Below are 26,670 nucleotides of genomic sequence, written 5' to 3' on the forward strand. Positions count from 1 at the left end.
CTAAGCAAACCTGCACAAGTGCAGTGTTGCTGGCCTCGTGTATCACCTGCTGTAGTTTCTTAGGCTCACCAAGCCTGTGTTACATGGACGAGTTCGACTTCCAGTACCAAATTGCCGTTGTTGCGAAGCCATCCTTGTGTTTGTGCACAGCCTTTAAAACGGTACGCCACTTTGGGCCTAAACGAATTGCACAAATGCCATAAACCATTTGGCCCCTTTCGTCATCTCGGGCTGTTCACGAAAGGCACCAAATCTTTTGCTCTCGAGGCAAGACTGTTTGCTGGAGCACGGCCGCTGGATAAAAAGAAAGGTGCGGCTTGACGCGTGCTTCGAAAATGGTGTCATTCACCACCACGCAACCTGTCTGGACTGTTTGTCTGGGATTGGCATAGAAAATGCGTCCGGAATGCGCTTGGAACACAGTCGCCCGATGCGCCCCGTTTCCTGCAGCTAGCTCTGTTCAGACCAGCCAAGTGGCCGAGAATGCAACCACAACTGTCACGTTCGTTCCCATTGCAGCCCACTTGATGTGGCAAGATGCACCTTTTTTTTTTTTTTTTTAATTCACTGGTTATGGCTGGAGTCGATGCACTTCACAGCATAGAGTTTCCTACAAAATTACTAGAGGGAACTCTGGCGCTGCAGTCGTTGTCCTACCATGAGAATGATGGGAAGTACATGGATTTGTCTGATCTTCGTGCTTATGGATTCAAACGTTCTTGTGGCTTTCTATATTACGCTATATAAATCTTATTGTTGTATATTTCAGCGCAATCTATATTCTTCGAAGTGCAGAAGACGCCGGGAACGCGTACAATTGCTATTAATTGCAACAATTGAGCTTGTCTGTGATGTGCCCAAATCGAAACGCGCCAAGCGTCTCAAAGCACTGGCATGCCTGCGAGAAGTTCATAAGTGCGTTTCATTCGCTTGTCGATACATGCATCCGTGGCTTAGTGGTTTCAATATCAGGCTTCTGTACTAGAGTCCCTATGTTCGAATCCTGCCGTCGGGCAATTTAAATGATGTTTATTTAATTATTTATTACGCAATAAACTGTTGAAAATGACGAGTTTACAAAGTCACAAAGCCGTTTGAAGCCAAAATGACGAAGTTTAGGCAAATCCATGTACTTCCCATAATTCCCATGCTGGGACAACCGCTCCCATTGTAGCTCACAAAGACACTAGCGCCAGAGTTCCCTCTAGTAATTTTGTAGGAAACTCTATGCTTCACAGGGCTCAGAGTGGAGCATCTGCCGATCGTTCACATGCAACGTGAAAATGCGAGACTGGCTTGGGGCTACGACTCTTGTCGTGCAGCACTGCTGCAAGCAACATTAGATTCAGTGCACGCAGCCTTGACTCAATTTAGTCCTGCAGGCGTTACAGCACCTGTGCAAGTTTGCTTCAACACACGGCTGCATCGACGCTCCATAGGGCGTGCCACACGCTCGCGTGTTCACCCCGGTTCCCCTTAATTCTGCTCATCTCTGTACGTTAATAAAGTGAGGATGGTGGCTTGAACCATGCAGTGTTTCATACATTTAACACAACCCACAAGTACTGTGGCATGTTGGTATTTCTGGCTGAGGCTAACAGTCCCCTAGTATTTAATATTGTACCCATTTTAAATTTGTTCCAAGGAAATAAACTTTGGTATCGTCGTTAAAAGATAGCAGCTACCTAATTAAGCAGAAGAAAGAAGTATTGCTATGAGTACATTTATTTTTGTCCACATCCTACTGCAGGCCTTGCAGGAGTTGAGGAGAACGTGGGGATGAAACACTTGGGAGGTTTATTTACATTATTTACAGTGAGCGTATATTAAGTCTTAAAGTCATGACGGGCTGGCAGCAACTCCGATGCTGCTGCCCGCGGCAAGAAGCTCTAAAGAGAAGAATCAAGGAATGCTCTAGGAATGCTCTCTTGCTGCTCCCGGTCTGCGTCTTTTAAGCCCTTCGGTGTCTCGAAGACACGTCACGTTCGGCCAATGGGAGAGCCCGCTCAGGTGACGCAATTTTCGGCCAATCAGCGAGGGCTTACTTCTCCCCGCGGTCTTGCCATGCTGACTTGCAATGCGCCGTCACAATAGATGGATGGGGGCGACGCCACCAGGTTTTCACGGCACATTACAGCCGTCTTGCTTCGGGACCCACTTTACCCGCAACAGTGCCAGGCTCTCGCTTCACTTTCGGGAAGAGTCAAGCAGTGAATAGCTCCACCTGTGGCACACGAAGTGGGGGCCGCCAACTTGTTTACACGTGCCGCGCCTCAGGAATGTGGTATCCATGCTTCTGCACTCCTTAATTAGCTGTGGTGTGATTCGATGTGGTCTGGTGAACTCGAAGTAGGCTCAGGAAACGGTCCCGTATCTAACAGCTTTGATAGGCCCAAGCAAGAGCGGCAAAGTGATGTGGAAGCTAATCGATTATGTCGGGAACAATATGTGTAGATTGTTATGGAAGCTAGTGGCATTATCTCAATAGTAATATGCGTGGCTTCACCTTTGATTATGAATTGTGCTTTTTATTTGCCACAGATTTTATATTTAATTCATTTTTTATATACCTTGGCCTGATGAATGCATGGTTTGTTGTACAGCCAGGCTATCAGCTTTTTTTATTCTGAAAAAGTAACTTGAGGCAAACATGGGAAAACATTGTGATTGCAATATGCCCCCCAGGTTTTCTACATTGCAGTGTCTGCTTTGCATGCCACAGTTGCACTGCTCACCACAGGTGGTGCCGCATGGCAACTGCACATAGCCCAGATGCCCTAGTGTATCTTTGAAACTTCCAGTGGTCTAATTTCGCACATCACCATAGCCGCTCTGCCCCTGCACTCTCCACAGGAGCTGGCCAACGTGAAGGCCCAGCTGGTGGAGGCCCGACGCACCGGGGCCAAGGCACACGAGGAAGGGGCAGCAAACCACAGCCCCTCGGCACAATTGCCCGTCGCCAAGGCAACGCCCGACACGGTATCCCTGGCTACCAATGGCCCCTCAGCTGCACCTTCTCCCGCCGAAAAGGACGACAAGGTGAGCACGCACTGATCTCTCTCGCTGTCTCCTCGTGGGCCACCATGCAGGGCGTGCCTGGATGCTCACACTGGTGCGTGTGCATTTGCCATAACATTTGTACGCAGTCATCCCCATGGATCGGATGTCACATTGATCTCAACAGCACACATTAAATTGGAGTGTGTACCCAATGAAACTTGCCAAATTTGGTCAGAACAGAGACGAAAAAAGTCGGTGGCATTTGCCGGCAAGCAGCGACCAGACCTTTGAGTTACTTGAAAAACTCTTAAGCTCTTTTGTGTGTTCCATCTCCTTTGCATCTTGCCTCAAATTTCATCACTAAGCATTAGAAAATACGTCTGAAGTTTTACGAAGGGAGTGTTTCTGCATTACCTTCTGGCAGTGCTGCAAAATGTGGTTGTACTTGTGGAATGTTGTGCGTCACTCCTGTCAGTGGAGCTGTTGCTGCTGGCTGCACTGACCAATGTTTCGTGTCCGGGACGTGAGGCGTCCTTGGTCCAAGCATTGGTTGGGGAAAGACTCGCCTCTAGCATAGGGTAGTGGCCAGAATTAGCAGCTTGAGATAGGCGCATCACCCACTTCAAACTGTGCAATATTGAGTGCTGAAGTGCCAGCTCCCTCTACTCCTGTCCTGGCTAGTTGTGGCGATCTTGCGGCACATTGAAATTCGGACACTTAAGCGAGAGAAATTCAGATTGTGATGTCATTGCAGTGGTCAGACAAAATACTTGTAGGCCTGCAAGAGTCTCTCACTTGGAAAGAAATGCTAATAAGTAGATGCACTAATCTGGACTTAACGGTACATAGCACAAACGACACACACACACAAACTCTTTTAGGAATCGTAAGTAGGGGTGTACGAATACTCGAATATCATCGATTCGAATATCTATACTTTCGATTTTTCGACTATTCAATGTATTCGGTTTAAAGGCCCGCACAGTGTGTGCCACAGAGCCCCGCATGCCGTCCAAGCAGGCACTTCAGTACAGAAGGAGCACTGAACACTGCCCGAATGGGCTGCCACCTCGGCTGGCACGAACTTGGTCACTGTGAGCGCTTCCAGGCATCGGCCCGATGCCGGTATCACGCACACGGCGGCACCCGAACCACAATGGTCAAGGCTCCCTCTATCGGTACAAGGATCGTCCCCGTTGACAGGACCGATCGAAATGATAATGCAGTGCAGGCAAATGAAATAGCAGCAAGAGCAGCGCGTACTTCATCAAGCGTGAAAGCATGTGCCAAGATCGAGTTGATTAGCCACCGATAAACACACTGATCGTGTTCGATACGCGGTGACGAACAGTGCGTATTTCATCAAATGCGAAAGTATGTGCGAAGATCGAGTTGATTAGCGACCGATAAACACACTGATCGTGTTCGATACGCGGTGACGAACAGCGCGTACTTCGTCAAGCGTGAAAGCATGTGCAAAGATCGAGTTTATTAGCGACCGATAAACACACTGATCGTGTTCGATACGCGGTGACGAACAGCGCGTACTTCGTCAAGCGCGAAGGCATGTGCGAAGATAGAGTTGATTAGCCACTGATTGAAACACACTGATTGAAACACACTGATTGTGTTCGATACACGGCGACGAACCTCACGCGCTTCAACAACTGTCGTATTAACCCACATGCATCGTCTCGGGACAATCGGGGACGCGTTGACCATATGAACATATTAGCAGCAAGCATTCCGCGACAGCTTGCAGTGACAAAACTGCTCTGCTGGCTGATGTGGTAATGGACTGTAGCACTGCCTAGGCCATTAGGCTTAATAGTACTGCTTTATCAGATGTAGGCAACTAAAGTTGCGGCTTGGTGCCGGATCGACGTAGATCTATTCGCAGTAGCCGCACGACACTCGGAACGCCCAGGAACCGTTTCACAAATGAAAGCAAGTGTTCGGGATGGCAACGAAGTTGTTCACTGCCACCATCTTTGAGACACATTGTACGGCGGTCTCTCGTTCCCAAGCCTCGGCAGCGTTAGTAGACGTATGCCGGTCTCTTTTTGTAGCTTCGAACAACCGGTCACATGACTAGATGGTGCCTGCTCTTTACTGGCTGCGCTGGTGATGCGTGGAGCAGGGATCAATCACATGATGCGTGGTCATTTCGTCTGTCGCGCAGATAAACCAGCTACCGTTAAGTTTAGATAGCCCTCCGGCATTTTAAAGAACTACTGGAAAGCAAAACTTTCTATGCAATAAATAAGAGACTGCCACAAAACATAGATCCACTATTAAACTATTTAGTTGACAGAGTGTCACTTGGTTCTATTTGACAGAAATTCTATTGATAAAAAAGCATATTTTCCAGATTTTCATATACTAGAACCAAGCTGTAACCAGTGCTGGCATACTGATTTGGCATTAACTTTCATAAGAGTAGACCATACTGCATATCTTGATTTTAGTGCACCCAGGTTACTGATGGCTTGCTGCATTCTTTTTATACAATGCTAGGCCACTTCTGAGCATGTACAGCACTGTAGCTTTTGTAAAAATGTGTAAGCATTAAATATTGTGAAGCAATTTTTGATGTTTGATATTTTGCTTCTTTTTTTCTTGATTCAATTCGATATTCGATTCAAAATGTATTAGTCAACTCTCATTACAACGGACCGTGATAATCTGACAAAAGAATGTCCGTTTTATCCAAAGTTTGTACTATCTGAAATGCCTCACTACCGAATCTTTCGTCACAATTATAAAGGGAAAATGAGACATCCACCCAAACATAGCTAAGTGCTACAAAGGATGTCAAACAACTTTATTGCAAAGAGTGGGGATGAATTTTTAAAGTAAAAAACAAAGAAAAGCATTGCAGTTTCACCCAAAAGGTGAAGCATCATTTGTGATAGCCAATTAAGCAAAATAAGTGTTGCAGCAGGAGCGAGTGAATTGACCTTCATGCTGTCTGTCGCTTCAACGCGAACTAAACGTCAAAAGCAGAGCACCTACAGAGGCCACCAGCACTAGATGCACATTGTCCACATCGCTTTCAAGATACGGCAGCTGCGCCATAAGCCACCGGAGTGGAGCCTCTCTCCTCCCTTGTGCGCGCAATATTGAGCCGTCAACTGACCCTCACAAGACTGTTGTCAGCCCGTGTCGTATGTTTTGTTCGCCCGATTTTGAAAAAAGATTGCTTTTAAGTTCCTCCACTGTAGCTGATAGTCCATTGTATCCCGGTCCAATAAAAGCGAACTTCGTTGCATAAATAAAATAGGTAGAACAAGCTAAGGCTGAAATACAGCCCATTATATCCGAAAGTCTATTGTGTGCGGGTCCTTTGTAACAAGCGTAGACTGTATTTGGTATTCGTACATCCCTAATTGTAAATATTACAGCTGCTAGTAGGCACTTGTGCAGATCATCTGCTTTGTGTCCCGTTCGAAGATGCTTTCTTTCACCACCCAAGAATTTTCAGGGCAATCAAGCTGGTTGTCCCTATGTCTTGAGCTTAGAGCATCAGACTTGCTCTTTTAAAATTATGTCCAGCAGTTTATGGGTGCAAAGCTATTGAAGTCAGAAATCTTAAAGACAGAGGTTCACGGGAAGGTGCAGTCTTGACGTGCTGACCATTGGTTGAACAAAGGATGTGTGTGCAGCAACCGTTTCGATAAGGGGACTTGTGGGAATGTGCCTGTTGATCCAGACATAGGCAAGTTGCTTGGTCAAAACGTTGACTCCTGGGACATCTCTCGCTCGACCACTGGTAATCGCTAGCAAAGTCACAGTTGCCTGGCAGGGGAGGGGCCATAAAGTGCTTCTGCACTGATGAGAGGGTGGTGAAACAAGCTTGGCTTTCTTTTCGTCTGTGCTTTTTGTCTTCTCTTCTTGCCACTGATGTGCATCTGCTTGGGCTCTCTTCTCTCTCTGTCTCTTCTGCTGTTGCTGCCGCTAACGCCCCGTGAAGCTGGAGTGCTCTGAGCTGGGTAGCGACACCATTGCACGCCCATCGGGTGACGCACCCTGCTCTAAAAACACTAACGGCAACCGAACTAAGAAGCGGGTGCGGGTGAGTCGCCATCTTCCTTTTCTTCGCCCTGTCCTTGCTAACAACACCTTCGCTGTAACGCCTTGTCATCTACTTGTCACTTGTTGCAAACGGGCAGTGTCAAACCAACGCCTCCTATAATGTACTATGCCTGGAACGTGAGCCGCAAACGTGCTGCCCTTCCCTCGTCTGTACTCTCCTCCTTTTGGTACGGTGGCGAGCGCCTCTTGCGACCAGCCCTTGTAAACACGCCGGTGGCGCGGCTACCGGGAGCGACGTCGGCAGCCAAGCGGCTGGCGCGTCGTGAGCTTTCGGCGGCGGCGGTGGTGGTTGCCATGGGGACCGGTACGGTGGCGCGCGCCGTCCTGCGGCGCATGGTCGCAACACTCGGCAGAGAGCTCCCTATGGAAAAGAGAGCGACGTTCCAGGCATATAGTTATAGGAGGCGTTGGTCAAACAGTGGTGGTGCACCCTTGGTGCCCAAATGTGCACTGCCACGTGGGCTGTGCATCGTTTGATTCATAAGCAGGACGGTTTGCCGATCTGGCAGTGTATTGCTGCCGAATCACGACGCACGCAGAGCCACTGCAGACAAAGCTGCTAGTGGTGCTGCTAGCTGCTAGTGCTAGTGGTGCTAGTGAGGAGCTTAATTAACATGCTTGCATTTCTAGGGTCACCTTTTTACTGCCACTGTTGGGCAAGGACGATTGCAAGGGGCATAGGCTGGGTTTGAAAATTCACTCTACACTGAACAAGTACACTGAACAACATACTATTCACAGCACAGCATTAGGGGCTGCCTGGACACTTCACTAGTACACAGTCCCCGACCAATTTTTCAGACCTGTTGACTTGTCATAGCACTGTCATGCTGGACTATAATGGCAACTGTCTTTGGATGCAGTCTCATAGTTATAATAATTTTTCAGGCAAGATCCCTACATGCAACGAAACAATTATCTGTGTTGGGAACGAAGGCGTATTGATTACCTCCTGTGCTTTGATTTTATTGGCAATCCAATTTTTCAGCATTCTGTATGTTATTTCGGTTGCTAAGGCTTGCAAGGAAAAAAGCTTGGTCAGCCTATTGCCAAACCCTTGCCTTCAGTGATCAACTTGCCATAGGGGGAAACGAAGCTTCCTATAAAACAGCTCAGCTCAGAGACGCAGTACAGTAAAAGCTCGTTAATTTGAATTATACGAAATTCAAACTAAAGAAAACCAGAGAAAAAAATCGCTCGGTTAAGGCGCGTACATATAACGCAATATAGGTTGACCATGCACGCACACATGCTACGTCACATTGGCATGAACAGTGTCTGTACTCCGAAGCACTGGCACAGCCAACGAAAGCGGATGGGGCCAACACGGTCCACCGTCAAGATGACTCTTGCTCCATCCGCACGTTCGTCGCTCCGACTAGTGCAGAGAAAAAAAAGTGTCACAGTTTCGCCTGAAAAGCGAAGCATCGATAGCGATAGCAAATTAGGAGATAGCTGTACGAAGTAAGGGTAGCAGTTTTATTGGCTGTACAGTCGCCGACTGATTTTTTTGGACTCCAAAAATTCAGACATGCTTGATTATTCGGTCTGCTTCGCGGCACCGCCATTCTCCCTATAGACCATAATTTATAACAACTGCCAAAAGTTCGGACACCTTGCAACCTCTCGTCTGATTTCGGACACTCCTTGAGCCAACTCGATCGAAAGCACCATGCACCGACTCTGACCGGTACATGCATGGGTGCATGGTTCGACTTGCTGAACGCCATTTTTGTTTTGAATGGAGCCTCCTTTCTGCCCCTCGAAGTGGCGCTACTGCAAATCCCCTCTATCATCATCATTTCTGCCTTGTTCTATAGAGTGGCTACAGCAGTTCCAGTATCAGCTTAGTAAGCCATGTCAAGACAATCCAGCAGCTGATTTGTTTCTTCGTGCACGACGCTGCGAGTAGGCCACGCTTTTCGTTCGTGCGACTGGTGTCAGCGTGACGGCGTGGTGGTGGTGATCCAACACGGCATGCGGAAACATCGCGTCGAGTGTCTAGTGGCGCCAACAATGCCTGTGCAGACTGCACTGGGGAATGCTGGCAAGTGGGGGCCACCAGAAGGCCTAGGATTTGTCGCCTTCCTATGTGCTCCCTACTGACGTCGAAAATGTTCTGCCGAGACCTGCGCAGTGGTTGCATTGCGATTCCAGACGCCATCTCATTTAACAGTTTCACAGGTGCTGACGCTGCTGTACTCACATGCGCAGAACTCGATGATGGCGAGATCATTCGCCAGGTTTCTGCTGCCCCGCTGGACGGTGACTCCGAGCCAGAAGGTTACGCACCATGTGCTACGCTGCCATCGCATGCGGAGCGTGTACAAGCAGTGACTGTGCTTTCAGCCACCTATAGTGACCGTACGACGCTCTCCGAGATTCAGGCTTATCTGATTACACGTAAACGGAACAGTGTGCAACGGCGCATTCACGATTTCTTCAAGCCTATTGCCGAGCACGAATAAGTGCATAGAAATAAAGGATTTCTTTTTTTTTTTTTCCTTAATCTGCTTTTTCGGACACCTGTTTATTAGGACATTTCCACAGTCCCCGTGAAGTTCAAATAAACGGTCGGTGACTGTATAAACTTGTAAAAATTCGCTTACTAACTAAATTAACAAGTACGGTATGACACGTGCACAGGTGAACGTGAACACATATCGCTTGATGACTGCGGAAACTTGCTGAAAGACGCTGGAGTGAGAGAATCGCACTAGTAGCAACGAGCTGATTGACCTTCGTACAGCTATCGCTTGAACGCAAACGAAACGTAGAAAGCACATCGCATATGAAGGTACCGGCATTATGCGAACTCTGCAAACATCGCAGATCGCTTTGAAGATGAGGCCCACGCGGGCGTGCACGCCGCAGATCTTTTTCGAGATATGGCACTTGCATGGCCACACTGTAGGCAGCAGCCGCCAGAGGAGGGCGTGCATCCGCCTTGCCTTCCTCACTCGGGCACGCGAGATTGAGCCACGAACGCCAGCTCGCCCTCACATGCTTTTGCTCGCACATACAGCATACAGCACATGGCGCTGTGTCAGTGTCAGTGGCGCTGTGGACAGTGTCATGCGCCTCATACACTCTTTCGCAATCAGTCACATCACTTATGTGGCTGCCTTCCACAACTGGAATGTCACTGAAAGGGATAAAATCAACACCCTTATACGCAAGACTTACAAGATCGCCCTTGGCCTACCGGAGTCCACAAGCACTGCTCGTCTGCTACAGCTGGGGGTATACAATACGCTTGAGGAAATTGTGGATGCGCAAAGAACCTCTCAACTCGAACGCATGTCTCTGTCAGCCACGGGCCGCTACATCCTGCAGAAACTCGGCTTCAACTACCACGTCCAACACAGTCAGAAACAGGTCATTCCACCTGACCTCAGCGACACGCTGCTTGTCGCCCCTATACCTCGAAACATGCACCCCGAATTTAATCGGGGCCGACGCCAGGCCCGTGCCAAGACACTGCTGCGCTCCTTGGGTGGAAAGAGGACTACACGCTTTGTAGATGCCGCAGAATACACACGAGAACACCGGTTCACGGCGGTAGTCGTAGACGTTAGCTCCCGGCTTACGCACGCGTGTAGTGTCGCAACAGAATACCCCGAAACAGCAGAAGAGGTAGCAATTGCGCTTGCGCTTACCGACCCCCTCTGCGAGGTAGTTTTTAGCGACTCACAATCTGCAGTTCGCAACTACGCGCGGGGGCGCATTTCCTCCGAAGCTCTCCAGATTCTAAGGAAAGCTGGTCGACAGCACTGCGATAACACCGCCATCATATGGTTTCCAGCGCACGTCGCCACCCCCACCGATGAGGGCCTCATTAACTTGAACGAGGTAGCACACCGCTCTGCGCGAGAACTGACCCGCCGCGCAGAATCGGAGACCGCCTCTTCGAGTTCAGAACTGCTGGCTCAAAACACGCGAGAACGCCTGGTCAGGTACAATGACATCACCAAGCACTACCAGCTAGGCAGGCGGTTGCTACCCCCACCTCATCCCATGCTGAAACGTCGCCAGGCAGTCATCTGGCGACAATTGCAAACACAAACCTTCCCCAGTCCGGTGCGATTGCAGCACATTTTCCCCGCGCAATACCCGACTGCTCTTTGCAAATTATGTCAGGCAACTAGAGCGACGCTGTCACACATGTTGTGGGAGTGTCGGGTTACATCAGCTACAATGGCAGTAGCTCCGGAGGCTCTTGCGTCGAAGTGGGCCGCCGCTCTGCGCAGCTCCAACCTCAAGACACAAGAGTGGGCTGTCCAGCAAGCCCGAGAGGCGGCGACGAGGCAAGGCCTCGAAGTCCCCTCATGGGAGACCTGAGCCGGGGTCGTCAAATTTGCCGGATTCAGAATAAAGTTGTTTCCATCCATCCATCCACATGGCGACAATTTTATCACTCTTCAGCTTTGGACCTGCAGCCTGTAAGCTTGAGCTTGCTCTTGAGCTTGAGTGACCTGCAACAGAGGCGTTGGCCATGCCTGACCAGGTGCAAATGCATCTCTCTCCAGTCGGGCCTCAGCAAAGGGCCGCCGATGGAAACGTCGCCAACATGCTCCCGCACACTGCTCCGCCAACATGCTCCCACGATGGCACGGAGTTTGAATTGTTGGTGACAGTGCGGATTTCAGTGTGAATTAGCGAGAGGTGTTACGTGTTGCTTTCAAAACATTGCTGGGCAGACCACGGCGGCTACTTCGAATGATCCAAAATTTCGAATTAACGAATTATGAATTAACAAGCTTTTACTGCAGTATGCTCGGTTTTCTGGACATGATGTCAAAGTTTGATAAGCTTCCTAGGGTCAACAGCACATTTGCTAGGCTGTGTCATTGTGGCACGCACTTAATTCTGCAGCAGTCTGCGGTAATGATCAAGCCAGAATTTAGGCACCTTCTTATTCTAACGTTTTAGCAGTCCCCTCTGAAAAATAACTTGGCAACCGTACTTTAGTCCTCGAAAAGACCTCTAATGTAGCTGAGGCACTGCATCATGCTCTTTATTAGGCTGTCATGCCATTTGTTCCTGTTGATCAATGAAATGGACACATTTCATTGCGTATCTCCAGAATTGTGATGTTTCAAAAGCTTTTACATGTGTTTCTTTCGCAAGATTGAACCGTACTGCGAGGCTGTTGCAAAAATTTAACAGCTATGAAGATGCTTCTAATAAGGGTGACTTTTGTTTCGGAACTCTGGTATACTTGGCAGACACGATTACAGTAAAACATCGTTATAATGAACTAATGTATATACCGCAGCAGTCGTGTTTCCCCTTGAAATTCCGGTGGATGCCCATGTATTGAAAACCTTGTTTTAAAGAAACTAAAATTTTCTCGCCGTGGGTATAACGAACCTTCTTTAGAGTGCAGCTCTTTGGCACCCGTTACTGCGATTCGCGGCTCCGTCGTGCCTCGCCACAACCATCTCCGTAGCTGGGGCCAGCGCGCTGCTCCTGGCACCATCTCTCGCGCACGGCGTGAGCCTTGCTCTCTTCGCTCCTCCTCCAATGCCACCCACGTGCAGCGGCAATCGGACAGCCGGCTCGATGCTGGCTGATCTCGATGATGTGCTGCTGCCCAAGCCGAAATTAATAGCTGCTACCGTTCGGCCCTGCGTGTACTCCTTCCCCCTGTGCTCTCCTCCATGGCGGCGGCCGTGCGAGAGCACACGGTGTTCTCCGGTTGCCAAAGCACCGGCTCGGTGTCAGCGGATCACGGTGCGCGCTTCCCAAGCCGAAACACAAAGCCACCTTCAGTTGACTCGCTAAGCAGCGTCATTGGCGTCAGTCAGTCGCTGTGATCTCTTCGGTGCACAACGTTCTTATGCGCTTACGCGCTGCCTCCCGCAACCACCCGATAAGCGAGGCAGCTGCACCAAGCTGTGCTGCATTTTTGGTGACTGGTGTGAAGTGTTCTGTACCAGACGGATTGTCGGAGGCTCACAGACGGTTTATATTATAATATAATCCACCTGCCTATATAAGTAGTTTATTCTCAGCCAGTTCTTTCTGAGCCATGAGCGATACAACCAGTGGAAGTCCTTCGTCTGTGCCTGCTGCTAAATGAGCTGCCTGAGCAGAGGCCCAGCGCCATCGCTGCCAGAATCCAGAGGTGCGCTACACCAAACCAGGCATTGGTGCAGCAAGTCTAGCATATACCCATCCATTTCTCTGACCAGAAAGCTACCTTCATGACAATCAAGAACTGGGAGTGGAGTGTTTTTTGAAGAAGTGAAGAATAAAAAGTTGTAACTGTACATACATGTCTTGCTCAAATTATTAGTATATAGAACAGCTCAAGAGCTACGCTCAAATTTCGCATTAGGAAGTAACGTAATCATTGGCAATTTTTTTTTTTTTTTCCCACAACGAGCATTTACTGACCATTTTGCTACCTGTCAGGTCAATCTCTTATAGCACGCGACGTTCATGTCTCCCGTGCGCGTCTCCCGGCCTTCCCTTTTCCGTGGAACTGGTGACCCGTCCACTTTTCCGCTGCGTGCGTAGAGTGGCGCCGACTGCAGTTTTGTTGTTGCTTGTCGTTACCTCCTTGCGCATCAACATCAGTATTTCTATTGGTTCGTTCGTGCGAGTTCCCGCCACCAGAAAAGAGATGGACGACAGCAAATGGAAGTGCAAAACTATATCAAACGAGCAGAAGGTGGCTATGCTGAAAGTTGTCGAGTCCGGCGTGAATAAGAAAAAAAAGTGGCCGAAGATTTCAGCATAGCGTTGAGCACGCTGTTCACGATTTTCAGTAGCAAAGAAGCCGTCACCAGTGCTGTTGTATGTGGCGTAAGAGGTGACAGAAAGATGCTGCGAGCCCCCTCTTTCAAAGCTGTAGAGAAGGCGGTCTCCAAGCGGTATTTGGATGCAAGAGCAAGCGGAACTCCTGTGAGTGGGGCACTGCGGTAGCGCAAAGCAAGGGGCTTCGCGTGCATCGTGGGGCACGATGATTTTGTGGCGAGTGTTGGCTGGCTGCAGGGCTTCAAGGAGCACCACGACATTGTCGGCAGGGCTGTCAGTGGGGAAACTCAATCTGTCAACCACGAAGCTGCAGTGGCGCGGGTGGAGACAAACATTGGACAGCTACTAGAAAAATACAGTGCCAAGGACGTGTTCAGCGTGGATGAGACAGCCCTGTTCTACCAAAAACTTCCATAAAAAACCTTGGCCCTCAAAGGTGAACGCTGCCAGGGTGGTAAGCAGCGCAAGGTTCGCATAACCGTGTTGCTCTGTGCCAGCTTGGATGGGTCGGAAAAGGGGCTGGCTCTCGTGGTCGGCAAAAGTGCATCACCAAGATACTTCAAAGGCAAGCCAAAGCTCCAAGTGAGTTATGTGTCCAACCATAAGGCTTGAATGAGGAGATAAATTTTCGCACAATGACTGCAGGAGTGGGACTAGCAGCTGGGCAAGCTGAACCGAAAGATATGCCTCGTACTGAACAACTGCGCAGCCCACCACACTGCTGCTGTGCTCAAAAACGTCGAGCTGTGCTTCTTACCGCCAAACTGGTCTGCAGTTGTGCAACCCCTCGACTGAGATGTTATCATGAACTTTAAGTCAGGCTGCTGCAAGCATGTGATAGACCGGATTCTGCTCAATATGAGCATGAAGCGCGAGTCCACGATCGACTTCTACGTGGCGATCGAAATGCTACATTTGTAATGGGAACAGCGCGAACAAGACGATGACGGAGTGAAAGGACACAGGACAGCGCTTGCCCTGTGTCCTTTACTCCATCGTCGTCTCGTTCGCGCTGTTTCCATTATGAACGTATACCAACTAGCCCAACTTTCCACTTTAATACAGAGATGCTACAGGCTGCTTGGATGGCTGTACCAGCAAGCACGATCATCAATTGCTTCCGGCATACCTCATTTGGCGTGCGTGGCAGCGGTTACATTGAAGATCTCCAAGTTGCTGCTTGTGAGGTTGCCATGGGCAACCAAGCCCTAGCATTGTGGGATGTTCTCCTTGACACCGGCATTGTGCCCGACTGTGACACCTTCTGCACGTATGTCAGTGCCAGTGCTGATGTGATGACGACAGAAGAGTTAACGGAGGCAAAAATTGTGCCCGCGGTGACGGGGGTTCCTAATGACGACAGTGACAAATGTGTAGATGATAGCCCGGAGCCTAGTATTGGGGAACCCTATGCACAGACGCCCGAACAAGCGCTGGATGCTACAGACCTGCTGCGCCGCTTCTTTGGCGCTCACGATGACGGCGAGGATGGACTCGAAATAGCGGCTGCAGGTGAAAGAGCCATCATTCGCCTGAAGAAGGCGCGCCAAAATCTACCAAGGACTTTTTTTCTGCGAAGTGAGCTGCTGGTGAAGAAGTGGTGGTGAAGTGAGCTAGCTGGTGTTCTGTTGACCCATCAGGGATGAGCCGTTTGGCGAGAATAAAGTAGCAATTCCTTGCCGTCTTTTTTTTTTCATGTTTTTTTTTCTGTGCGATGCCCGTTTTCTTTTTCGCGCGACGGGCTGCTGTGAGATTTGGTGGTGAGTACATCCTCTCTAGCTTGCTAATTGTGGATAAAAATGGATAGTGGCTTTAACGAACTAATGGTTATAACGAAGTAGTTACGACCCCCCATTCAACTTCGTTATGACGAGGCTTTACTGTACTCTAATGCAGAAAAATCCAATGGCCATGGGTGCACAATGACCTTGTGCATTTCTTCTGCTTAAAAAACTGTGTATTCTGATACAGTAATTGCATCCAGCAAAAGCAGCTGCAAGTTGTAACTGTTTTTTTTTCATTTGTTAATGAACTACATAGTCTGCCAGCTCAACAACAGGAGATATGACAGGGCGGGCATGCAAAATACGGAACATCAACGCAGGACAGTCAACTTCCGCTACTGCAACCCTGATGGGACTGATTAAATTTATCACATTATCCTGTGGGTCAAATTAAACAAGATGCAGAAAGTACGTCAAAACACACCATTGATTAATTTGGCAGTATTTGCCCTATTTTAATGTGCCTCTGAATTTATTGCACATCGACTTTCTACTTGTCCAAAGTAGAAAACTAATGTAGAAATTTTATGAATGCTTTTATGAAAAAGTAGAAATCTAATGTGCGTCCGAACATTTAGCAAGAACAATGGGCAAGGGCCTAATATGTGTTGCACAATAACGGCTGGTTTCGTAAAGCTAGCTTTGTGGCTGTACAGCTCTGTTATGCTGTAAAGCGCATGAGTGCCACAAATGCGCTTTTGATTTCATATCTCATTGCATTGTGCAGGCAATTTTCAGCCCAATTTTCTTTTAAAAAAGTGCACATTATAATGGGGGTAAATACTGTAATCGGACATTGTGAGCTAACATTATTGCTAGAAAATCTTTTTAGGGCTGGTTGAAAAATAGCCATTTTGATGCGAAAGTATCCAATGGCTCATTGAGCAAAAGAACTGGTGGCGTCTGTAGCAGCAAAAAAGAAAAGCGGCACCTAACTTTCCGTTAGCAGCGATGCCCTGTCACGAGCACACCTCGCGCGCTCTTGGCGCTGGTTCACGCTTGTTGTCTCGCGCACCACTATGCAGTCTGAAGCATCTGCATCCTCGGCAGCAGTGAAACGTGGCCGTCCACGCCAGTACTCCGCAGACGGAAGTGAGGGAGTCGAAGAACACAACAAGATGAGGCAGGCAGTGAAAGCCACCATTGTTGTCAACTGTGCCAACACATGGCAGACAGAACAAGTATTAACGCAAACATTATTCACAGCGCCACACTCAAAGGACTGCTCAGTGGCATTTCATTGGACATTAATGCTTTCACATTCAAAATTTATAAGTGCTTAGGTGCACTCGGTGTCTTTGATGGGAGATCACGTGTGTAATCATTAAGCGCATGATAAAGATGAAACAGAAAATATATACAGTAGAACCTCGTTGACACATTCTGGTTACGTACGTTTTCCCAGCACCAACGTTTGCAACGAGAACAAAAAGAAAACGACCCAATAGAGTTACGCTTATCTTTTACCAGTTCGTACGTTCCCGAAAAACACAATTTTTCGGCACCGACTTTCAGTACATCGCCAAACTGTGATAGTATGATACATCGTATGAACAGTATATAGCTGCCCGACATGGCAGCTTCACCGCAATACTCACCCGCCCGTCTCACGTGAAAACGCTTGCGCACACTCCGTTTCTCATTTTGGTGCCATCAAATCTTTGGGGTTGTAGCACGTGGCATTCTTAGATATCACCACCAAACCTATTGCAGTAAGCATCTTCGCCTGTCTGTTTTACAGCGCTTGATGCAGTCAGAAGCACACGCTTTTCATCGGTGATAACAGAAAAGCACCGCCGTTCCCTGCTGCTGACTGCGATCGTTTACATTTTCCGGCCGCTAGATCTCATGTGAACAAGAATAGGCGCGAAGTGCATGCCATCGACAACATTGTATAGCCACCCGTCTCATGTGAAAATGACGGGATGCACAGTTTCTTATTGCAGTAAATGCATGCCGCATTCGCAGCTATCGTCGGCAAACCTATCGCGATAAGCGTCTTCACCCATCTTGTTTTATAGTGCGTAATGCCATTGGTAGCCCACTGCACTTTTTTTAGTAGGCAATAATCCAAATGCGCCACCGTTCCCTGCTGCAGGCAGTGCATTGTGGGCATCCCTTCGGTAGCATCCAGCGTCATTCTCTTAAAACACCACGCAATAAGAAAACAACAAAACACGGCTCGAGCAGCCAGAGCACCACCAGCTTCACATGCATCAACATATATTGCCGCAACAATCCACAGGGCGCCTTGCATTATGTAGATGTCAACAATAGCTGAGTGTCAAATTTTTTTAGTTACTTCGGGTTTTACGTTTTCTCGGTTAATGTTTTTTCTTGCAGTTCTTTTCCGAAACTTATGAATGAGGTTCTTCTGCATACAGTAATTACCTTGTAATGTGACTAGGTAGCTTCTGAGCAAATTTGCTTGGCATTCCTGTACCACCCTGGCTGTGATATTTTTCTGCGGTTCAGAGAACTTTACAATCTCGAGCTGATTTACATGAAACAATGTGTAAGGTTTATTGCATTGTGATTAGTAAGAAAGATTGGGGCTGCATTACTGGCAGACCCTTGTTGACAATCTTGTGCCACCTGACCAAAAATCACGTCCCTCAATTAATCCCCTTTGTTCTTGTTCATTACATAATGAGGGTATAGAATCCGGCAACATTGATGCCTTCAGGTAGCATGTGTGGGTTATTGGCCTTCACCCAAAAAGGTCACATACTCATGATGCCTGCAACAGAAAGGATGTTCCACATCCACCGCCATGGTTTGTGAGTGGTGACGTGACGCTGCCTAACACTCCCAGTTTTAGTTCTAGTAGTAACACATAAATACCTTGGAAAGTGGATGGGAAGACAGCAGTGCAGTAGCTCAATTGGTAGAGCATCGCCTAGACCTAGGCCTAGACCACAAGCATACTGATGTGGTTTCGTTTGCTGAAGCTTTTCTAACATTTGCAGGATTGATAGCATTGACAGTCTGCATGATAATTACGGGCTCATCGGTGGGCAAAACTGAAAATCTGAATGCACTCTTAGTTAAACTGTGAGCAGGGTTCAAGAACTGGGTGCACAAGGCCTCAAAAATTGCACTCACGTTGGCAGCAATATGTTCTTTTATTCACTGAGTATGACAAAAGGGGAGACAATCGAGAAGAGAGAAGAATGTCACAATTATAAGCAAACTGATTTGGTACGATGTGTAATGCATCTGCAGACGTGAGCTTAGTGTGCAGTGGTTTGGCACCCTGTGACACTCTTCCTGTGCACGCACTGGAGCATGTGAAATAATGCGTCACTGTGATGGATGAAGCTGTGGCAAGTTGGCGGGGGCAGCTGTGCAAACACCCTTGTGGCATAGGTGTTATAGAAGGAGAGGTGGTCACCTGACTGCAATGCACTCTGTCTCTTTCCGACCAGGCACCAAGCAAAAGAAGCTCTGGGAATGCTCATTGGCCGTGCATTCAGTGTAACAAACTCATTTGCAACCATGATGGCAGTTTATTTATTCAGAATACCCCTAAAGGCCCTCTCGCAGGAGGGTATTACATAGGGGGGGGGGGGGGGGGCGTGCGCAGCAGTTACAAAACAACTGCATACTGGTAAGCACAATTCTAAGACGGGACAGAACACAGACACAGAAGCACATGACAAGGTTTGACTCGCAGCTGAATTGTAAGTTAGTGCTTGTCCTGTGCTTCCGTGTCTATCTTCAGTCCCATCTTAAAATTGTGCTTTCAGTCCCATCTTAAAATTGTGCTTACCAGTATTCAGTTGTTATGAACCAACTAGCCCAGCAAGAAATTTGGTTAAAGAACAATTGCAATTGCCAAGCAGCACTTTATGGCATTCAAGAATGTCACTGCAACATTAAAGGCAAAAAGGCTGGTAAAGAAAAGGCAGTAAAAATTGCAGAAGTGGGCAATATCATGGCATACCCATGATGCAAATGATGAACTGTAAAGATGTTTTCGTGTGTGGCTGTTTTCTTGTTTGCCCCAGTTGGCGCATGTTCTTATCTGTCCCTGTTTTCAACGGCTTATTGTTTATGAATTAGTTACTGTTGCTAACCAGCCATAGGCGGTGAGTTTGCTTTATTAAGGGAGGCCACCTGGAAACTGTGGCAACTTGAGGTGGAAAGTCAGCTGCTTTGGTCAGCCAACCGTGTGTTTCAGGATTGCATTGCAGTGCAATCTGGAGTTCTGAATACTGAATGGATACTATGGTGGCGTAGTGGTCAGCTGGGTTGCCCTATAGTGAGGCAGTGCTAGAAAATATGCATTGCCTCTTGGCATGTGCCCCGGGCGTGGGGTGTACGGGTATTTTTCGCAAAGTGGCAGCACCTTCACTGCATCATCCACACACAATTTTTTTCAGATTGGCTTCGCAATGCTAGGCTTGAAAAACCACATGAGACTGACCTCGTATGTACCCAGTAAGTGTGTGTCAAGTCAATTGCTGGCAAAGTCATCCTGGCTTGGCCTGTGTCCTTTAATACAGGTTTTGCCAAGTGATATATTGGCAGTTCTGCCAGTTCTATTCTAGCTGTAGGGCTAGAGGCTTTCATACACTGGCGTTTCTTGATCAGATCTTTCGTTTCCTGCGATAGCCTACTAGTATCCTGTGTAACAGAGTTACCATCAACTTCTATTGCACACTCCTTAATGAGATTGTCGTTCATTGCTTCAACACTAAGATCCGCTTCCTGAGTTAAAGCCGAATACCTGTTCTGTAGCTTAATCTGGAATTCCTCTATTTTCCCTCTTACCGCTAACTCATAGATCGGCTTCTTATGTACCACTTTCTTCCGTTCCCTCCTCAGGTCTAGGCTAATTTGAGTTCTTACCATCCTATGGTCACTGCAGTGCATCTTGCTGAACACGTCCACATCTTGTGTGATGCCAGGGTTAGCGCAGAGTATGAAGTCTATTTCATTTCTAGTCTCACCATTCGGGCTCCTCCAAGTCCACTTTCGACTATCCCGCTTGCGGAAGAAAGTATTCATTATCCGCATATTGTTCTGTTCCACAAACTCTACTATTAACTCTCCCCTGCTATTTCTCGTGCCTATGCCATATTCTCCCACTGCCTTGTCTCCAGCCTGCTTCTTGCCTACCTTGGCTTTGAAGTCGCCCATCAGTATAGTGTATTTTGTTTTGACTTTACCCATCGCCAATTCCACTTCTTCATAGAAGCTTTCGACTTCCTGGTCATCATGACTGGATGTAGTGGCGTAGACCTCTACAACCTTCATTTTGTGCCGCTTATTAAGTTTCACAAAAGACCTGCCACCCTCTCGTTAATGCTATAGAATTCCTGTATGTTACCAGCTATATTCTTATTAATCACGAATCCGACTCCTAGTTCTCGTCTCTCCGCTAAGCCCGCAGTGCTTTTCAGCACTGTATATGCTTCTTTTGGCCTCCTAACTTCACTGAGCCCTATTATATCCCATTTACTGCCCTCTAATTCCTCCAATAGCACTGCTAGACTCGCCTCACTAGATAGCATTCTAGCATTAAACGTTGCCAGGTTCATATTCCCACGTTCACACTTTGAAATTAATCAACAAGCGTGAGACAGCTGACATAAGGAAGTATAATATGGATAGAATGGAACATGCTCTCAGGAATGGAGGAAGCCTAAAAGCAGTGAAGAAGAAACTAGGAATTGGCAAGAATCAGATGTATGCGTTAAGAGACAAAGCCGGCAATATCATTACTAATATGGATGAGATAGTTCAAGTGGCTGAGGAGTTCTGTAGAGATTAATACAGTACCAGTGGCACCCACGACGATAATGGAAGAGAAAATAGTCTAGAGGAATTCGAAATCCCACAGGTAACGCCGGAAGAAGTAAACAAAGCCTTGGAAGATATGCAAAGGGGGAAGGCAGCTGGGTAGGATCAGGTAACAGCAGATTTGTTGAAGGGTGGTGGGCAGATTGTTCTAGAGAAACTGGCCACCCTGTATACGCAATGCATCATGACTTCGAGCGTACCGGAATCTTGGCAGAACGCCAACATAATCTTAATCCATAAGAAAGGGGATGCCAAAGACTTGAAAAATTATAGACCGATCAGCTTACTGTCCATTGCCTACACAGTATTTACTAAGGTAATTGCAAATAAAATCAAGAACACCTTAGAGTTCCATCAACCAAAGGACCAGGCAGGATTCCGTAAAGGCTACTCAACAATAGATCATATTCACACTATCAATCAGGTGATAAAAAAATGTGTAGAATATAACCAACCTTTATATATAACTTTCATTGATTACGAGAAAGCGTTTGATGCAGTCGAAACCTCAGCAGTCATAGAGGCATTGCGGAATCAGGGTGTAGACGAGCCGTATGTAAAAATACTGACAGATATCTATAGCGGCTCCACAGCCGTCGTAGTCCTCCATAAAGAAAGCAACAAAATCCCAATAAAGAAAGGCGTCAGGCAGGGAGATACGATCTCTCCAATGCTATTCACAGCGTGTTTACAGGAGGTATTCAGAGACCTGGATTGGGAAGAATTTGGGATAAGAGTTAATGGAGAATACCTTAGTAACTTGCGATTCGCTGATGATATTGCCTTGCTTAGTAACTCAGGGGACCAATTGCAATGCATGCTCAATGACCTGGAGAGGCAAAGCAGAAGAGTGGGTCTAAAAATTAATCTGCAGAAAACTAAAGTAATGTTTAACAGTCTCGGAAGAGAACAGCAGTTTACGATAGGTAGTGAGGCACTAGAAGTGGTAAGGGAATACATCTACTTAGGACAGGTATTGACTGCGGATCTGCATCATGAAACTGAAATAATCAGAAGAATAAGAATGGGCTGGGGTGCGTTTGGCAGGCATTCTCAGATCATGAACAGCAGGTTGCCGTTATCCCTCAAGAGAAAAGTTTATAACAGCTGTGTCTTACCAGTACTCACGTACGGGGCAGAAACCTGGAGGCTTATGAAAAGGGTTCTACTTAAATTGAGGACGACGGAACGAGCTATGGAAAGAAGAATGATAGGTGTAACATTAAGGGATAAGAAAAGAGCAGATTGGGTGAGGGAACAAACGCGAGTTGGTGATATCTTAGTTGAAATCAAGAAAATATATGGGCATGGGCAGGACATGTAATGAGGAGGGAAGATAACCGATGGTCATTAAGAGTTACAGAATGGATTCCAAGGGAAGCGAAGCGTAGCAGAGGGCGGCAGAAAGTTAGGTGGGTGGATGAGATTAAGAAGTTTGCTGGGACGACATGGCCACAATTAGTACATGACCGGGGTAGTTGGAAAAGTATGGGAGAGGCCTTTGCCCTGCAGTGGGCATAACCCGGCTGCTGCTGCTGCTGCTGCTGCTGCTGCTGCTGCTGCTGCTGCTGCTGCTGCTGCTGCTGCTGCTGCTGCTGATGATGATGATGATATTGGCAGTGATTAAATGACTAGACTGTCACGATCCACCCGGGTTCGTGAACTAGGGAAGGCTCGAGGCACCCTCCGATAGGCGGACGCTCCGCAGCATGGTGGTGCTGAACGATGACTGACCGCCGAGCAGCCGTGCTCGTCGGTGTTTATTGGGGTGCGGTGATCAATGTTGCCTGCCGAGCTTAGCAGGCCACCGAGCCTGGCGGAGAACGAACATTATGCCTGAGGGGGCGTCACATGCTTGCTACACCCCCTTAATCTCAGTTTGTTTGTTAAATAAAAAACAAACGTCCATGTACAAAATACAAGGCTCTGCCTCCACCCTAGCTGGGTCGACGGTGCCTGCTATCCAGGCGAGTAACGGTCCGGTGGCCTCCGCCGTCGAGTAGTCCGCCTGGGCACCGGTGTTGATAGGTCGGGTATGGCAACGCCGGGTGCTACATGAGCCAGCCTCCCTCCAACCGGAGGGTCCGTAGTGGTCGGCCTCATGAGTGGTGCAACAGGTGCTGCACCACTGGCTACGGTTGCTGCATCCGAGCTTGGTGGTGCTCTGCTGGAAGCGACTGGTGCTGCCGCTAGTCCTCCTGCGGGCTGGAACTCAGAAATGGCAGTCGAGGGTGCTGGCCAGGTCCCAAGGCGAGGCCTGACATGGTCGGCGTGTCTGTGCCACATGGCCCCGTCTGGCATGCAAACGAGCAGCGATGAGGCGCTGGCAGGAGACACCACCTGTCCGGCAGACCAGGGTGGGCAAGGACAGAAGTTCCTGGCGGAAACTGGAGCTCCTGACTCTGGCAAAGGCTCGGGACGGCATCCTTGGTCAGCAGCCAGCTTCTTCAAGAGCACTGTGGATTGGAGGTTCGGATGCAAGACTTCCAAGGATGTCTTGACCATCCGACCCAGCAGGAGCTCACAGGGGCCACGGCCAGTGACATCGTGGGGCATGGTCCAGTACTGAAATAGTATACGGGCAATCTATGTCCCGAAATCCCCAGTCTGGCTTCTTCAGCTTGTCTTTGATGGTTTGCACCACTCGCTCGGCTGCACCCTTTGAAGCAGGGTGGTACGGTAGAACCATCATCTGGCGGATTCTGTTCTTCGTCAGCCAGACCAGGTACTCTTTGCTGGCGAAAGCAGGACCATTGTCGGACACGATGACATCCGGCAACCTCTGGGCGACGAAGGCCTGTCGTAGCGCTGCAATGGTCGTGCCTGCTGATGGAGTGGTGACAGGTAGAACCTCAACCCACTTTGAAAAGGCGTCCACCACCACCAGGAAGTAATGGCCCTTGAAGCGTCCCCCAAAATCCACATGTAGGCGGGCCCACGGTCTCTGTGGGAATGGCCAGGGGGTGATCTCCACATGACGCGAGGCTTGCTGATGCTCCTGGCAGACTTGGCAGCTCTGCACCAAGTGAGCGATGTCCTGGTCCAGGTCAGGCAACCAAACATGGGACCGGGCTACCATCTTGGTCTTTTCTATCCCCGGATGACCCGCGTGCAGCAACTGCAGAGCCCTGGGTCGGAGACTTTGGGATCACCACCCTCAAACCCTACAGTAGGCAGCCCTGCTGCAAGCTCAGCTCAGCGGCCTTGTGGCTATAGGCCTGCTGCACCAATTCCTCTCCACAGGACACCGCCTTGCCCACCTGAGACAAGTCTGGGTCCCGGCTGGTTGCTTGAGATACCGCAGATCTGGAGAGCACCTCCGGGTGCGCGTGTTCCAGCATCAACACTTCAGCAGGTTCTGGAACAGCCTCGGGCACCTCTGGCAGGGGCAGGCGGCTCAGAGTATCAGCAGGTCCCAGGTCCTTTCCCGGACGGTAAACCAGCTGGTAAATGTTAGCTGCCAGCCTCAAGGCCCTGCGTACCACTCGAGGTGATGCCTGCACAGGAACTGTCTTGTCAGGCCACAGCAGCCCCAACAGCGGCTTGTGGTCTGTGACCGCCTCGAACTTCCGGCCCCACAGATACTGGGGGAAGCGTTCGACACCGAACATGAGGGCCAAACCTTCCTTGTCCAGCTGGCTGTAACGTTGCTCTGCAGCATGAAGCCGTCGAGAAGCAAACGACACAGGACGTTCCTGGTCATCTTTGTCCTGGTGTGCCGGGACGGCTCCCACACCGTACGGCCGCGCATCTACAGTAAGGACGACAGGCTTAGCAGGATCGAAGTGCAGCAGCACTGGAGCCTTGGTGATTAGCTCCTTGCTGCTCTGGAAAGCCCAGTCCTGCTCCTCCTTCCAGACCCATTGCTGACCATCTCGAAGCAGAAGATGGAGTGGCTGTAGATGCTGCGACAAGTTCGGCAGAAAACTCCTATAGAAGTTTATGAGGCCGAGGTAGCTCTGCAGCTCCTTCTTGTTCTGACGCTTATAGGGGCCTTGAGCACAGCATCAACTGTGCGGGGAGCCGGGGCTAGGCCTGCCTGCGAAATGACATGTCCCATGTACTCAATGCGGGGGGCTAGGAAAACGCACTTTTCCAGCTTGAGCTTGAGGCCGGCGTCCTGCAGTCGTGCCAGGACGTTGTGCAGGTTCTGCAGGTGGTCCCGTCGTCGCTGCCAGTAACCAGGATGTCGTCCAAGTACACCGCCATGTGCCTCATGCTCTGAAGAGGTTGTCCATCTTCCTCTGGAATATGGCTGGGGCTGAGGCCACACCAAACGGTAAGTGCATGTATTGAAAGAGCCCCAAAATTGTTGATATTGTGACATGCTTCCGGGAGGCATCCTGGAGCACCAGCGGCTGGTAAGCATCTCTGAGGTCGAGCTTGGTAAACTTCTGTCCTTCGGACAATCCTGACCAGAGATCTTCAATCCGGGGCAGCGGGTGCTTCTCGATGGTAGCGATGGGGTTGATGGTAGCCTTGAAATCCCCACAAATCCTGACACTGCCGTCTCGCTTGAGGACTGATACGATGGGAGTGGCCCATTCAGATGTCTTGACAAGTACCAGGATGCCCTCTCTCTGTAACTGTTGCAGCTCCCGGGTGACCCCATCCTTCAGGGCGAACGGCAGTGGGCGAGGCTTGAAAAATGTGGCGGGGCTCCCTCAGGTACATAGATGCCAGCCGTCGTGCCGGCAAATGTGCCCACCCCTGGCTGGAACAGGGACTTGAACTCGGTCAGGAGGCTGGGGACGTCTTCTACCACATGCAGGCTGGCTTTCGGGTACTCTGGCATACGAAAGCCCAGTGAATGAATCCAGTTTCGGCCCAGCAGCGTCGGCGAGGAGGCCTTCCTTAAGTAAAGGGGAAGGGTTGCCTCCCTGTCGCCAAAGCGAACGCTGACCTGTGCCTGACCCTGCACCTGGGAGAGTTGCCCGGATTTGCTGCGCAGCATCACGCCCGAAGTTTCGACAGACACGCCGGGAAAAGTACGCTTGAAGAGTTTCCCAGCCATTACTGACATGCTGACCCCTGTGTCCAGCTCCATGGAAATGGGGTGCCCGCAGATTTTGACGGTCAGTATGTACGGCAGCACAGACGACGGTACAAAGCCTGTGTGCCACATGTCGAAAATCGGCGGGTTCTCGGCCACCACGTGGAGCCTGGCCGCGGAAGAACTTGAGCTTGCTGCCGCACGCCTCCGCCGCGTACCTTTGCG

The 26,670-nt window shown here is 49.1% G+C and overlaps 1 protein-coding gene across 12 annotated transcripts in view; it reads left to right on the top strand.

The window, feature by feature from the left end:
* LOC139047307 (ribosome-binding protein 1-like) overlaps positions 1-26,670 on the top strand; it is a 396,181-nt gene that overhangs the window by 333,579 nt on the left and 35,932 nt on the right. For 10 of the 12 annotated variants that reach the window (XM_070521128.1, XM_070521124.1, XM_070521121.1 and 7 more), the window contains 2 exons: positions 2,854-3,039; positions 6,974-7,075. In XM_070521128.1, coding sequence (XP_070377229.1) covers positions 2,854-3,039; positions 6,974-7,075 — 288 coding nt within the window. The remainder of the gene's footprint in view (positions 1-2,853; positions 3,040-6,973; positions 7,076-26,670) is intronic. The other 2 variants (XM_070521130.1, XM_070521132.1) reach the window with 1 other exon arrangement.

Source organism: Dermacentor albipictus, chromosome 7, assembly GCF_038994185.2.
Source record: "Dermacentor albipictus isolate Rhodes 1998 colony chromosome 7, USDA_Dalb.pri_finalv2, whole genome shotgun sequence".
Lineage (NCBI taxonomy): Eukaryota > Metazoa > Arthropoda > Arachnida > Ixodida > Ixodidae > Dermacentor > Dermacentor albipictus.